At 47.3% G+C, this 16,160-nt stretch overlaps 1 protein-coding gene across 4 annotated transcripts in view; it reads left to right on the plus strand.

The window, feature by feature from the left end:
* Positions 1–308: 308 nt before the first annotated feature.
* Positions 309–16,160, plus strand: part of FLVCR2 (FLVCR heme transporter 2) — a 50,550-nt gene continuing 34,698 nt past the window's right edge. For all 4 annotated transcript variants that reach the window (XR_008444731.1, XR_008444730.1, XM_054026058.1 and 1 more), the window contains exon 1: positions 309–1,012. Coding sequence is in view for 2 of the 4 variants with exons in the window: in XM_054026058.1 (XP_053882033.1) it covers positions 371–1,012 (642 nt within the window). In the remaining 2 variants the exon portion in view is untranslated. The remainder of the gene's footprint in view (positions 1,013–16,160) is intronic.

Consider the following 16,160-nt stretch of genomic DNA (forward strand, 5'->3'; position numbering starts at 1 on the left):
ACCCTGTAGAGCCCGGTGCGGCAGAGGCAGCCTCCGCTGCAGAAGCCCCGGTCTGGCCAACGCATCCGCGGGTCACCAGCACAGAGCCAATGGCGCCCGGGAAGGCGTGGCATGGTTTCCATGCCAAACGAGGGGCGGAGCGCAGCAGGGATCATCTCAGCCAGTCAGCGTGGAGGGGCGAGGTCCCATTGGCCGGGTCCAATCACAGCGCTGGTCTGTGAGCTAATTAGCATGACGTTCCCGGTAGGACTAGCGTTCTGCTGACAGTGACAGTTTCAGAGGAGTGAGGGAGAGGGAAGCAGCCGGGCGCGGGCCAGAGACCGGCGACCCCATAAGGAGCGGGGTGGGGGCAGGCAGGGGCCGGGCACAGATGCGGGACAGCGCTGCCCAGGGGATGGGGAGCCCGTGTTGCCCGGCGTTTTCCCCGGGGGCCGTGGTGAGCGGGGGGCCGGAGCCAGGCGAGAAGGGGCTGGTGTATCAAGAGACGCCTGAGCTCTTGCAGGGGGTGAAGCCGGTGCCTGGGTCAGTGGAAGCCGAGACCCCCAATGGGCCTGCCCCCCGGGGGCCCCCCGAGGTGCGCCTGTCCCTGCGCCGCTGGGCCGTGGTGCTGCTGTTCAGCTGCTACTCGCTCTGCAATGCCTTCCAGTGGATCCAGTACGGCAGCATCAACAACATCTTCGTGCACTTCTACGGCGTGAGCACCTTCGACATAGACTGGCTCTCCATGTGCTACATGCTCACCTACATCCCGCTTCTTTTCCCTGTGGCCTGGCTGCTGGACAAGAGGGGCCTGCGCCTCATCGCCCTCGCCGGTTCAGCCTTCAACTGTCTAGGTGCCTGGGTGAAGCTGGGCAGCATGAAGCCGCACCTCTTCCCTGTCACCGTCCTAGGGCAAGTCATCTGCTCAGTGGCACAGGTCTTCATTCTGGGCATGCCCTCGCGCATCGCCTCCGTCTGGTTTGGGTCCCATGAGGTCTCTACTGCCTGCTCCATCGCTGTCTTTGGGAACCAGGTAACCTGGGAACCAGGCCTCTCATCCCCAAATGCTTGGAACCTATGGTGTCCCCATTAAAGTTGTGGGATGGAGAAGTAATGAAACTCACAGGTGACACTAAATTGGGAAGAGCTGCATCCTCCACTGAGGACAGAGATATACAGAGAGACCTGGTGCCATTAGAAATAACAGGCAGAGATTCATCTGGGGAAAATATTGTTTGTATATTTGCCAGGAAATGTACTTAGCTTGGCTATGATATTGCTTAGAGAGAAACATAGCTCTACTAATCGTAAAGAGGGAGAGGGATTATTGAGCATGGTACATGCAAGAACAGGATGATATTGAAGGACAATTTAGGCTGAAATATCAGGAAAATCTCAGATTCTGGGCTGTATTGGGCTGTGATATTGTTTCCCAGGGAAAGAAATGGGAGTCCTATTGCTTGGGATATTTAAAATTAGAGTGGAAAAAAAGCTAGAAAATGTGTCAAAGGGCGCAATCATGTGTTGGGCCTTATCTCATAGCTCTGCCTCTGATTTTTCTACCTCTGGTTTTGTTGATCCATAGTAAGGCAATGAGCTTCCCCAATAAGACATGTTTGACAGAGACTTTGCTTCTTTGCATAAGGATGGAGCAGACTCTTCTAAGCACTTTAATGCCAAGGCAGGTCAATGAGGTGGTTGTGATTGACATTCCTGCAAGCTGTAACATTCTTCACCTGCAGCCAGTTTACACTTGAAAAGAAAATAATTTTTTTCTAACTTCTGAAACCAGATCAGGGAAATCACTTATTGACGCTTGCACCCGAATGCCTCACTGATGCACATTGCATGAAATAAATGCACTAGCAACAGTACAACATAGCTTTGGAAGGCAATTCATGCTGTATGAATGTTAAAAGCAGAGGATCACTAAAACCAAACACTAACTATTGGACTGGCACATGTCTTCGGTGACTAGGTAGTGTCCCAGATTTTACATAGTTCAGACCATGGGTGTGGTGCAATATGCATGGTTTGACATTCAGTCTGCTTTGAATATATATATATATATATATATATATTGCAACTGCCTCATACACCGAACTATATAATGTCCTTCCTGCCCAGTAGGAGTGTGTCATGGGTTTGAGAAGGAAGCTGGGTGTGTGGGTGACTCCGGTCTAGCTGGCACACCACGTAGTGCCACAGAAGCATGTAGAGCATTAGATGATGAATTCTACCCCCGTAACCTGATTTACTGCCTCTGCTGGAATTGCGTCCAGTCTGGATACTACTAAGATTTAGTCATCCCTGCTGAATATGCCTTATTCCTGTGATTCAATGTTACTTCTGAAGAGCAAATCAGTGAATGAATCTGATTGTACCATATTTCAGGTATAATTTAAAAAAAAGTTCCAGCAGAGAGAATTGAATTCTCCTCCCTTGGTCCCATTCACAGGGTCTCACCTGACTTTTCACTTCAAATGTCATGATCTGATCACTGTTAAATCAAATACTGTCAATAGACTCAGGGGAGTTTCCAGAAGCAAAGTGTAATCACTTCCAGCAAAGGCCCATCAGATTCATTTGTTTGCCCAGTGCTGCTTTCTCCCACTTTACTTTTCAAAAAGCATTTTTGTCCAAATGGAGAAATGAAAAGATTTCCCCATTCTTTCCCCTGCAAATACACACACTCCTGGGACATGGCATGGGGCTTATTTCAGAAGGATCTTTATGGGAGTCCCTTATTAAAATATTGGTGGCACTTCACTGGCTATAAGCCCAAAAGATCAGCATGTAATGATTTTTCCTGAGGCTCTATGTCCCAGAGGAAGAAGATAGGGAGAGCAGAGTCTGCAGAGGGCTTCTTAATAGCCTTCTACTGAATTCTTCAAGCAGTGTAAAAACAATGAACATGCTTCAGAACTGCCATGCTCTGTGGAGGGATCTCTGCTGAGATCCTGACAACGTCACCTGTAATCTGTAGCTGACTTGATACGTGGAGTTCCACAGTGACCCTCGCTCAGCTGAGCTGTGTGTGTGCCGGGGCACCCAGCCAGGATTTGTCATTTCCCCTGCAGTATATTTATTTATCAACTGATCAAAGATCAGGCTGGTTGTTCTGACCCAGCATGTGTGACAGGTGCTCCAAGTCGGCTTTGGTCTTTTTACACCAAGAGGAAAATCTCAGTCTCACTCTTCATTCCAGCTGGGAACACATGCTCTGGCAAAAAAGAATAATAGTAGGAGCATTGTTCTAAGAGTTCAGAGACTGAAGGAATAGGGGGCTGCTGGAACAGGGACCCATGTCCTGTGTATTTGAAAAATCTGTTTTGCACACTTTAAGGGCTGAACAAACTTATTCCTTGAGACCCAGGGGACTGAGCCATTGGACGGAGTCTTTCTCTAAATACCATTAGCGTCCAGATACCACAGTGGTGAGCACAGGAGAAATATTTAGCTTGCTAGTGAGATTGTTTCCTTGTAAGTTTTGAAAGTCCTCCGGGGTTACACTGATCGTTGGTCAGGAGCCATAGAAAGAAATCTGATAACCAACTGTTCTTCCTGATAATCTGGGCTGTTCATTTTCACCCTTGGTTAAACCACTGAACTACTGAGCTGTGACCAGGTTTATTTGCTCCCATTGGGCTTGCTGGCAGCTTCATTTATTTTATCTGTTTGTTATGTGGAGTGCAAGGGGCACAAGATGACCTGTTGCCAAGAGGGAGGGTATAATCGGAGCTCTGTGTTTTTTTGTTAATGCGAAATAAAATGAAAAAACATTAAAATACCCATAACATGAAATACCCCACAGCAGCAGCTCCTGTCTCGAGGGGCTGGGCCTGTCTCCCTGCTCTGGCTGTTGCATTCTGGTACACGGTCATAGTGTTTCTCGGGTTTGTCTGGCCCCCTGATGAGGTAGCTCACTGGTCCAAATATGAGTGAGTGGCATTGTGACCTGGTGCATGGGGTCACAGTCCCACTCACTCAAATTTGTCCTGCCCAGTCCCCCCATCATCACTGCAGAGGAGCAACCGGGCCAAACCTGAGCAGCACTGTGACCCCGAGGTGGGAAGCTGGGCCCAGCACCCAGGACAGGAGACACTGCTGCTGGATGAGCGTGGGATGGGCTTGCTTTGCAACCTACCCCCAGGGTCTCCCCCTTTCCTGGGGCAGGACCCAAAACCCTCGACCATTCCTCCTGGGGTCTCCCCCCTCCCTGGGGGCAGGACCTGACACCCCCTCCTCACTCCCTGGGTCTCCCACCTCCCCAGGGGCTGGACTTGACACCTGCTCCCTAGGTCTCCCACCTCCCTGGCGGTGGACTCAAGCTGTGGGGCGGGGGGAATAGATAAGATGAAATAACAAGAAATTCCTGAAAACAAAACAATTGTAGAAAATCAAAAGAATTTCAGGAGGTTCTAATGTACGATCCTCTCTTTTGCTGTTAGCGTAAGGTGAGAGCATCTGTGTTTCTATGATTCCTCTTTCCTTCTGCCACCTCTGGAGGCTGCGTCTATATCAGACTGAGGTTGGTCCCTGCTTCTGGTTCTTGCCCTGCCACTCAGGTCATGCATGTTCTGACACCAGGGAAAGACACAACTGATGGGTCTGGAGTAAGGACACTGCAGGAGAAGAGTGTGTGTCTATCTGAGGGAAGATTTTCCCTCTGCCTTTATTCTGTCCCTTATGAGTAGTTGAAGACATTGATCTGGATGGGTAGGTGTGATGCTTTGTACCTCGAGAGAACACCCAGCACTCCTATGTTCATCCTTGTAAAATGATTGTGTGGTATTCAATGCAAAGTTTGTCAGGTTGGGTGTCTTCGGAAGGCTTATGATGCACTGAGCATTGTTTTTATAGTGATGTTATAGTAATTGTTGTTACAATAATGTTATAGGTTGTAATTTCATGTATATAGTTATGAGGCTGAAAATGTGTCTTCATGGCTTAAAATAACTCAAGCAAAAACTCTCCAGAAGCAGAGGGGCAGTTCATACCTCATCAGGGCATGTATGGGACAAACCCAGCCCATCCTCACAGGAACAAAGGACACTGGCCTAGGCAACAACAAAGGGTCTGTTGGACTCTTGAGTGAGTCACCCTCCTTCCCTTGGTCAGTTTGGGACTGCGATGAGGTAATGACCACCTGAAGGGCAGGGGCAAAGCCAAGAGGGAAGAAAGGACATGATAAAAGGGAGAGACATTTGCCATGCTCTTCCTCTCTCCTCCACCTCCATCTACAAACATCACTACCAAGCGACTGAAGCGCTGATCAAAGGGGAGAGCCTGGCTGTAGGGCAACCAGCCAGCCTGAGGTGAGAAGCATCTAAGTTTGTAAGGGGATTAAAAGTGTTAAGATCAGCTTAGAATGCGGTTTGGTTTTGTTTCATTTGACCAAATCCGACTTACTGTGCTTTGATTTATAATCACTTAAAATCTATCTTTGTAGTTAATAAGTCTGTTTGTTTGTTCTACCTGAAGCAGTGCATTTGGTTTGAAGCATGTCGGAGACTCCCTTGGGTTAACAAGCCTGGTGCATATCAATTTCTTTGTTAAATTGACAAACTCATATAAGTTTGCAGCGTCCAGCGGGCATAACTGGACACTGCAAGACGGAGGTTCCTAGGGTTGTATCTGGGACCAGAGATATTGGTTAGTGTAATTTGGTTGCACAATCCAAGGAGCAGCTTACATGCCAGAGGCTGTGCGCGAACAGCCCAGGAGTGGAGGTTCTCACAGCAGAGCAGGGAAAGGCTGGCTCCCAGAGTCAAGGATTGGAGTGACCTAGCAGATTACCGGTCCGGATAACACCAGGGGAACATCACAGTAGGAAGGAGCGTTTTTGGCTCTGGGGAGAATGCAGCCACTTGATGTGTTCTTAGGTGGAGTCACTGTGCTGGTTCTGAGGAGGCTGGACTGCACTGCAGCTGGTGATCTAAGGCTTCCGAGGTGGAAGCTGCCTGGGGAAAAGCAGGATTGTTGTGTATTAGGGAAGAATCCCAGCCCCACTCTGATTAGCTGGGCTGTAACATCCCAATCTCACAGATCAGTTGCTTCTATACAGGGTAACTTCACAGCACTGTTTGTACCATGCCTACAACTCTGCTTAACATCTCACTGCACAGGTGCATCTTGCCTGAAGAGTTTTCACTGCAGAATAGTACTTTCCACTAAAAGCCTGATAAATGGCCAGGATCCCATGCTGTGGGTTTCTGCTCCTTCAAGCAACCTACTAGTCGTCATTATTTTCCTCTACCAGCTCAGCAGCTTCCGCCTTCTAAATGAGGTCTGATTTGATGTGGGCAGAATAGGGGGATGGTTAATTGGGAAGTGAGGCAGACTTCCCTTCCCTCCAGAGCACTGGCGCTAACTTTTATTTTTCCTGGTGGGTGGTCCACCCCTGCTCCACTCTGAGGCCCCACCCCCACTCTGTCCCTTTCCCTGAGGCCCCGCCCCCACTCCACCTCTTCCTGCCCCCACTCTACCCCCTCCCCCGAAGCCCCCCCTCCGCTCGCTGTTCTCCACCCTCCCCCAAGTGCTTCCTGCCAGCTGCCGAACAGCTGTCAGGGAGTGCTCAGCACCCACCAATTTTTTTTTTTTGGTGGGTGCTTGAGCCCCGGAGCACCCCAGAGTCAGCACCTATGTTCCAGAGTCTGTGCCAGACATCATCATGGCTTGCAACCATTAGAGCAGGTATGGCTTTAATATGGGACCACGAAGGGGCAGGAGGTGGCCTGAGTGACATACCCAACCCTCTCTGGCAGCCACGCTTCCAGTTTCTGCAGGAGGGTGTGGGGTCAGAGCACTCGGATTAGAGAACATTCTAATGAGCACTTGTACATTCTGGTCTCTAATTTGCAGGGAGTGTCTGGGCCCACATTGGAGGATGTGTCAGGGCCAGGCAAAGATGTGGCTTTTCCAGGAATGTTTAGATTTCTATAAACAGTCTAGGCATTGGAGCCTGAGATGAACCTTCCTTTGTATTTGATCTGACTTCCTACTCCCAGTCACACACCAACCTCAGACAGAGCCACAGCGTAGGCTCAGAGCAGCTGACTTTCTGGTCTGCGGAGGAGCTCTCTGAATGGCTGCAGTATTTCTTTTGGGGAGTGGAGGGGCTGCCCCAAGCCTCTTAGACATTAGTACTGTTTGCTCCCTGTGTAGTTGTAGTGAGTCCTTGAAAGTGATGCATTCCTCATTCCTTCCCCAAAGAGTGAGCTGACCCTCTCAGCACCCACTGCCTAGCCAAAAACTGCTCTCAGATCTAGGAACCCCCTTCTTGCCCCCTCCCCACATCCCCATTCGCTGGCTCTGCTCTCATGCTGGGATGTTGCTGCGTGATGTTGCTGCTGTTATAAACTGGGAGAAGGGAAGGTGCATCCCTGACTCAGTTGGGTCAAAGGCAAATACAGCAGGAGTGGAACTGGGAGGCCCAGAGTGACTGGCACAGAGCAAGGCGCTTTCTTCTATGATGTCAACAAGGTCACAAGAAGCAGAAGTGTGATGGAGCAGGAGCCAGGGAGTTTATTCTGTTCCCAGGACAGCTCTGGCTATTGAGATATAAGGCTTGAAGTTTCTTTTCCAGTGATGGTGGAGATACACAAGACCTGTGAGCCCTAGCTTTTCATCTCATGGGGCCTGAGTTCAAGTGCTGTCTTGGTTCATAAAAATGAAAGGAAATTGGTTCAATTTTGTTTCTGTTTTTCCTCCTCATAAACCACCACACAATGTAGATGATTATTGGTCACTCTGTGAGAAGTCTAGCAGGGGAGTGCCATGGGACAGAGATGAGGTGTGTTGGCAGAGGAGTATAAGGGCCCAGATCTAGAATAACAGACATGGACCGAGTTGTACCAGAAGAACTTTTGGATGCATCTTGCACCTGGCCTGCATGTACTTACTATGCTTGGATCTGGCAAGTGCTCCACACTCCTATTCAAATCTCAAGCCTATTGTCAAACTCTGGGATCCCAGCAGGCAGCTGGGACTCCTTTCTCTACTTGAAATGATTCAGCTACTGGAACTGAAGTTTGTAATGCAGGTGAATCTTTCTATGGAGTGAGTCAATGAAACTTGGCAAAGCCAGAGATGTTTTTCTGCTCTAGGATGCAGCATTCAGTTGGCCTGTAAACTCTGAAACCCTAGAGAGGCCACCAGACCTTTTCCATCTGTGCTTACTGAGTGTTTTGGATGATTTAACTATAGGGACCATTTGTTGCACCATCTTACAGCTTTCTGTTAATTCAGAGGGATTTAACTGGAATTTGTCTGGCTCATTTGTGGTAAATTTGCCAAGCTTGAGAGTCCATGGCCTTTTGCTGCTGTGGTGATACGTGCACTGGAAACACACAGAGAGATCTGGGAGGTGACTGTCTGGATATGTGCCTTAATGAAGGTGCAGAAGAGTAAAGCAGCACTATGCCTGCTTGGAATGAGTCCCAGACAAGGCATGAAGGAAGCTGCAGAGCATTCTGGGATGCCAGTTTCTCTGCTCTGGACTAATCTCCCTACAATAGGAAAACATTCATCTGGGAGTAGCTCTCAACCAACCTTGCTCAAGAAACTTTCTTTGGCAAGAGGCGTTTGCAAGCTAACAGCCCATCTTGGGGGCATGATTATCTTTGGTGTCTTTTAGGGAGTGGGGCTTGGTGCCCCTTTTTAACTAGGTGATGCCTATCTATCTAATCTATATCTATTTCTTTGGTCTGTGGCACCCGCATCCCTCCAAAATATCAGAATCTTTCAAACATGTATCTTACCAACACCCTGAAGTGCTAGTTAAATACCATTGTCCCCATTTTACAAATGGAGGGACTGAGACACAGAGAGACTTGCCCAAGATCATGAAGTGAATCTAGGGTAGATCTGGGAACAGAACCCAGCTCTGAGTCACAGTCCAGTATCTAACCACAACAACCTCTTCCTCCCCTCCTGCTCCCTGGACACAGTCAAGTGCTGTTTTGCTTTTTGCTTTTAATCCTGCTTTTCTCCCCAGCAATGTGCAGGCCATGATCTGGATTTGCATTTGTGAAGAAGCTGTAGCTATTGTGTGTTGTGTGCTTGAGCTGGGGATCCTAGGAACTGACGGTAGGTGTGATTTGCTTAGAACATAGTGCTGACTCCCAGCCTGTGGAACTGTCCATATGTGGCTCGGCAGCATTCCTCAACCGCTTCTGCTTTCGCCTTCAGGACTGAACCTTTCTCAGGAGACTCCTGAGAGTTAGCTCCTCTCGGTTTTGTCACAATGGGAGTGAAATGGCTCTTTCCTCTCCTCTGTGGTGGTTGTAATTTGGGAGATGGTGGTGGTGAAAGGATCGGTTGCCCAAATACATTCTATTTTCCGCTCCACTAGGCAACACGTTCGCCTGAGCAAAGGTTGGGTAGTACTCTTACTTCAGGCAATCCAAGCACAGCCTGTCTACGCAGCCAAAACAATAGAGCTTAGCAGTGGTGGTGGAACTTGCATGTGGTTGAAACAGGTCACAACCAGGCTGAGAAACTGTTTTAGCTTCCATCTCTACCAGGGCTAAAGCAAAGTGTCTTAGCAGGGCACTGGGCTGAACTGTGTTACAACCTGGTTGGCCCACTTCAGAATTTAGCAACAATTGTAACCTTCTGTTATTTCTGTCCTGCATATAGGGCAGAATTTGTGGGGGTTGGGAGGCTGCTGGGCTGTCTTGCATGTGATCATGTTTCCTCTAACCATGCAGTTCCTATAATGTATTTGCATTATATCCACCTTCACATAGCCCAACCTACATGTGGTGCTCCTGGAGCCCTGCCCTTTTCCATCTGTTACTTTAGGGAGCTGCAGAACTCTGTTTGTAAGGGTTTGACTGGTGTTGACTCCAGCAAGTGTCTGGGTATTGAAATGTAGTCCTGAGCCACATACTCCACATGCAGGGGCTCCTCTCTCACTAAATCAGCCTTTTGTGATCCTAGATCAATGCTTCCCAGAATGGGTCACATGTGTCCCCGGGGGGGAGTGGGGGCAAGAGGGAGGTGGATTCCCAGATCAATGAAACTACATTTTCCCTGTTGTAAAATGTAACTGGTAATGATGAAACAATGTATTTTACACTGGCTTATATGGGCTGGTATAGAGCTACATTTCATTCGGATTGTAAAAGGGTTGTACCCTCAGCCCATAATTGAACAGACCAGATGCCCCTGGATGAGGTACTCCGTTGTGCCTTTAGACTGTAAGCTGTTTGGAGCAGGACTCTGTTATTTGGCCAACTTGTGCTCCACAGGTCTGAGAAATTATAGTTATCTGTCTCCTGATAACTAACAGTTACTGTATTCAGACTTGAAACTTGGTGGATTCTTTAATGTCTTGCCAGTTCTCCATATTTTATTAAGAATCCTGTGCCAGTTGGTAATTTTCTTTAATCCCCAGTTTCTGAAGCCAAGGGAGTATGAGAATCTCACCTTTCCCCCCTCTAAAATGAAACTAAGTTTCTAAACTGCTTGGCTGTGGAGAAAAGCTTGAAAATGTGACCACTTAAGAGCTGGTAATCCAGAAGGCAAATAAAGACCCAAAATATGTTCATTTTAAAAAATCATGATTATCTCATTTTTATGGGATCTGATTGATGATTTTTAAATGTATTTGAACATTCCCCTGGCCCCCCTCCAAAACTGGGATAATCTGGGTTTTTCCCCCCCCAGCAGTTGCTACTCTTATCTATAAGTTCCTTGGGGAAAATGTTAGCATTCTGGGTTAAATGTGAGGCCTTCAACTACTCTTATTGCTGGATAAATGGCTCAGATCTGGTGTTGTCTGCAACCTGTTCCCAGCAGTTGCATGTATGCTCCTTGTTGTGCTGCTCTGTCTGTTCCAGTGCAGAGGCTCTGCCCGAAATTTCATGGTACCTGCTGGAAGTTACTAGTCTGCCTGTAGGATAGTGACAGGTACTTCTCCCCAGAGAGTGGACAGAGTGCAGCTTTGTTTGACTTCTGAAAGACTTCAGTTTGAGGTACTATTGTGCTCGGTTGGCTGAAATGCTGGGCTAACATACAATGTTATCTTGGTATAAGGCATTGGCTCTATCCAACTCAATGGTTTAAAAATGAATGGAGTTTAACAACCCACCAAGAGAAGCCTGCTGGTGCCCCCTGTAGTTATAAGGCAATAGGCAGCCCTTCTGCCAGTGAGTGGGATGGGAGGAGTGGGAGGGCCTAGCAAGTCTCTTTGTCAGTGGCCAACCCAAAGGCAGGGGATGAGGGCAAGACACTGGAACGATTAGTATAGTGGGGGTGCTGAAAGCCATTGAACCAAACTGTAAACCCTGTATATGAGGGAAGCCATGCATTTGGTTGCTATTACTATTTCAAGCTGGGGGGGATGCTGTACCCCCAGCAGCCATTGTTCCAGCACTCCCGGAAGAGAATGTGTGTGTTAGTGGCTGATGTATTTCCAGCCCCTGGGGGAAGCTGGGTGGGAATCAGGCCATGTCTTTAATCCCTCACCTGGGAGCAGAGAGGTGGCAGGATTGCTGCCTGGCTGGTGTTATGGAAACCAGAGCCTGTATCTGTAGCTGGCTTAGAAATTCCCATTCAGAGCAACAGACATTTAAAACAGTAAAACAACAGAGCAATGTTTGCTGAACGGTGGCAACTGTGGTGTAAGGAGAGGATTTAGGGAGGGCACTGAGGGAGTGGCAATGCTCAGCTCTCTATGTGAGGGCAACAGCTGGAGAAATAACCCATATCTGACACCTGTGTAATCAGGGCTCTGGTACCTGCTTGAAGGCTGAACAAACTGAGTCATAGTGCTACTTCTAGTGATGCTGGAGCTCCTGATGCAGGGAGCCATCTTGGGGAAACCTGCCTTAATGGTGGGGTTGGAGTTCTACATTCCTTGCTTGGGGTGGCTGGAGCAGGCCCTCTGTGCTGGGGTATCAGTCACTGGGCACCTTACCCTGTCTCTCAGGCCAGAGGCTAGTTCCCATTGTGCAGGACATATTTGGCTCTGAGCTCTCACTGCCTATGTAAAGTTCAAAGCATTCATATGAATTTTGTGCTGGTGAAAGGGGCAGCACTGTGAACCCTACACTCTAAAGTTCTCTGTCCCCATAATGAGGACAGCATTTGTTGGTCTGCCAGCTTTCCCCTCCCCTCCCCTCCCCTGCCTTGCCAATGTGTCCCTTAACCCTGATGAGGAGGGATGGATGGGGTGAGGAGGAGAGGGACATTCATTCTCCACAATCCATTCAGTCCTTGGTCTTTCTAATGAGACTGCCAATAAGGTTGGCTAATTGGTGTCCACTGGGAACCAGATTGAGAACCCATTAACCCACTGCATGCTAGGCTTGAGAGGTTAAGCACACGACATAACACTCTTCTTGCCACATCATCTCACTATTTCAAAGGGGGATTGCATGGATTTTATTTTCTCTTTCCTTCTAGCTCTCTCCCCAGGTTTATAGTGCCCTTAAGTGAGCAAGTTTGAGTATCTGGGGTGTTGGGAGAAACATCTTGTTTATGTTTGGAGATAATTTAATGGTGCTCTGAGAAGACACCAGTGGGAAGTATGGTGGGGAGCTGAGTATCTATATGCACCTCCTTGTGGGGAGAGGTGAGGATCCCAATGCCTTCCAGAGAAGGCTTCTCCCAATGCTTTGCAAACAATCTCAGCACCACACCCTGTCAGGTAGATCAGTCCCATCATCCCTATTTTTGCAGGAAGAGAAACTGAGGCACAGAGGCAAAGAGTCTTGTCCAAGATCTTGCAGGAAGCCTGTGGCAGAGCCAGGAATAACATAGATTTCCTGACTCTTGTTCTGTACTTTAGTCATGGAACCATCCTTCCCGGTGAGACACTGCAAATGGAACATGCTTGCTAACTTGTAAAATATATTTGCCCTTACTCATAAACTGGGCCCTTTGCTAATACAGGGGTTAAATCTGTAAAATGGGAATAATAATGCTTCTGGTGAGAGAAAGCGTCTTGAACAAAGCCTGTATCTGGCTAGATTATGTTTTAGACTTTTAGCAGCATATTTTGTTTTGTTGTAACTCTTTCTCTCGTCATTTCTTATGCCGGAACTCACTTAATCCTATGTATATTTTGTTAATAAATTTATTTCATTTTTACCATAAACCAACTCAGTGCTGTGTTTGAAGGGAACAGTGTATTTACCCCCAGGTAAATTTATAATCTGTGATCTGGTTTTGTCTCTTTACAGGAGAAACAAACCTTATTATTTCTCTGAGCTCTTCACAAGAGGGCTTGACACTTCAGGAGACACGATTTGAGGAAAATTTGGGACTGGGAGTGTGTGGGGTCACCCTGGAAGTAATAAACAGGGCAGGTGTAAGCCACTGTGGGGCTGTACACAGGCTGCTGGGGTCAGACCTACTGAACCAGAGCTTTCTAGCATACAGAAATTCAGGGTGTGACCTGCATGCTTGGAGGCTAGCTGTGAATGGCCTAGGGTGGGAGCTCCAGAAGCAAACCAAGGCTCCCACAGTTATAGGGCAAGTGGTGACCCTCGGTGGTCTGGATTTGAACCCCCATACTGTGTGTCCTGCATACACATCCACATCCTATGTTTCAGATACAAGGGTAGCAGAAGAAACGCTTACTGGAAGTTAAGTGCCTGATGTTCAGGTATTTGAATATGTTCTTTATGCTCTCATCTTTACCAAATTACAATCTCAGTTTTCTCTTCATTAACTGAAATCACCGTAGGGCATCCCTGACTGAGCAAGCGAGGTGGTTACACCAAATCTCACTGATTTCATGGAGAACAGGCCATTGTGGAGAGACCTATCAATCCCTACAATCAGTATATTTTGTGCTTTTTATGGCTAACGACTCTAGCTTCATAGACTCCAACCTGCCCCCTCAGCACAATAACATGCCACATAGCTACAATATTTCATGAGATTCAGAAAAATTCTAGTGTAATGACACTGTCTCTGCACCACGCTCCTGCCCCTCCTCAAGATGTACACCCAAACCAACCTAGCGCCTAGTCCTACAAGTCCCTTCACAGGGGCAGGCAAGTTCTCTTTGGGCCCCCACCCCTTCCCAGACGGTATCTGCGAGCCCCCTCCTAGAGACAGCTCCTTTGTTTTATCTCAGATTCGAGGGAAGGAAAAAAAAGATAAGGGGCTAAAGCTGCATCATTCTCTCATCACCACTTTATTCTCACTTGTATTTCTGGTAGAGGAAGATAAGCTACAGCCAACCCAGCTCTGCCCATTCACAGAAGAGGGGGGAAAGCAATGCTCCTAAACTTAGTTATAGCCCAGCCCTTGTGGTGGGCTGTAGACCCACACACAGACACAAAAGTCCTCATGCCTCAGCTGGCGGTTAAACACCAATTACTGGCTGCTTCAAAAAGCTCCAGGTTTTCCTTTGTTTCAAATAAACTCGTGTGAAAAGATACAAGTGTCATTTTTTTTTTTAAAGCTAAAACATTTCCAGCCAGACAGGAGGGACTGCCAGCATAGACACATCAACAGGTGACTACATGGCTGCCAGGAGAACCAGGAATTGACACACTTAAAAACAAAAGCATGGGAGCTGCCCATCTTTCCAGACCAGGTCCTGTCCTTCCCCTCTTCTCTCAGCCCTGTCACTGCAACTGCTGGAGGGGTCACTAGATCTCCCATTCTTCTCTGGGGATGGATTGAATTCCATGGACCTCTTGGCTTAATAAATTACTCCTGGGGGAATTCTGCACCAGTCATCATTCTTAGTCAGCAATGGCTGACCTTCTCTCAGTCATGACCTTCCACAAAAGTAAAGATGCTGGCTTACCTTGTCTTAGATGAAAGATCTTTGCCTAAACAGGCTTCTCACCTGTATTCAGTTTCAGAGACTTCAACCACCACTTGGTTAAAGAACCCATCTTTTTTGGTTTGCAAGAACTCTAGCCCCTTGTGTCTGTCTAGTGATGGATGCCTAAAATGGCTTTCTATCCTTGCTTATATCTCTCAAAGTTCAATGACTTTGTTCAAGAGACAAGGTGAGTGAGGTAATATCTTTTATTGAACCAATAAGTTAATTCAGTTGCTTATCACTTAAGGTTCAGCACCCTGTATTTCTAGATCTGTAAACCTTTGAATGGATTCTTCTGACAAGTAAAACCCAGGCCAGGCTTCTCTCTCCTGCTGGGTGTAGACACCATGCTGTCCTCTCCCCCACTTGTTAGTGTGAGGCTTGCCTCCACACCTTGTTAGCTTGATGGATCTGTTTACTGCTTATATGTGAACTGAGGTAAATACACACTTTTGTTATAATTCCAGCATATATTCATAACTCTTAATAGCTATTGCATACATACATCACACAAGAATATTAATGATTAGTGAGTTATTAGTTTTCAAATGATACCTCACAAAGCATATTTTGTGCAATGATTATTACAGTACTATGTAGGGTGTGAATACAAGAGTGCTTAGTGTCACAGTGATTTGTTTTTGACTAAATGTGGGAAGGTAGGAATTGCCACTCCAGATAGGACCAGGGGTCCATCTAGTGCAGTGTCCTGTTTCTGATAGTGGTAATACCAGATGTTTCAGGTTCAAGAAATCCCACTGATGGACACAGCTTACTCATAGAAGTTTCCTCCTAACTCCTTTTTAGTGGTTGAGTTGTGCTCTGAAACATGACATTTGTGCCCCTTGTGTGTGTATTGTTTTAATCCTGCCTAATGCAACAGAATGGCAGAATTGGTCCCTTTTTATTAGTCATTCCCACTGGTTTACCTTGATTGGCATCTCTGAAGTAAAAGTGAACCCCAAAGTGATGCCTGTTGGGAGTCCCGACCCTGGTTTACCGCAGTGCCCCATAATAAAGATAAATTCCAGGTCAGTGACTGACACATGAGGAGCTTGGTCAGAGATTGTGAGGGTTAATAATTTGTAAGTTAAATGTGTTTCTGGCTCCAGCACTGAAGTGAGATAATGTCTGAAGGACAGAGCATTCTTCCCTGACCCAGGTCTCTTCATTGTTGCATGGAGGAGGGAGAGTGCAGATAAATGGTTTGGTGTATAAAGGGCAGAGACCTTTCCTTTCCCAACTGCAAGTGATGGCAGATCAGACGTTTATTTGGAAACCTTGATGCTGCCGACACACTGTTTAAAGAAAACATATCCCCAAACACACTGATAATCATTAAAGGAATGTGAAACCTTGATGGTGAACCTTCAAAGTCTGATTA

The sequence above is a fragment of the Malaclemys terrapin genome, chromosome 4, assembly GCF_027887155.1.
Source record: "Malaclemys terrapin pileata isolate rMalTer1 chromosome 4, rMalTer1.hap1, whole genome shotgun sequence".
Taxonomy (NCBI): Eukaryota; Metazoa; Chordata; order Testudines; family Emydidae; genus Malaclemys; species Malaclemys terrapin.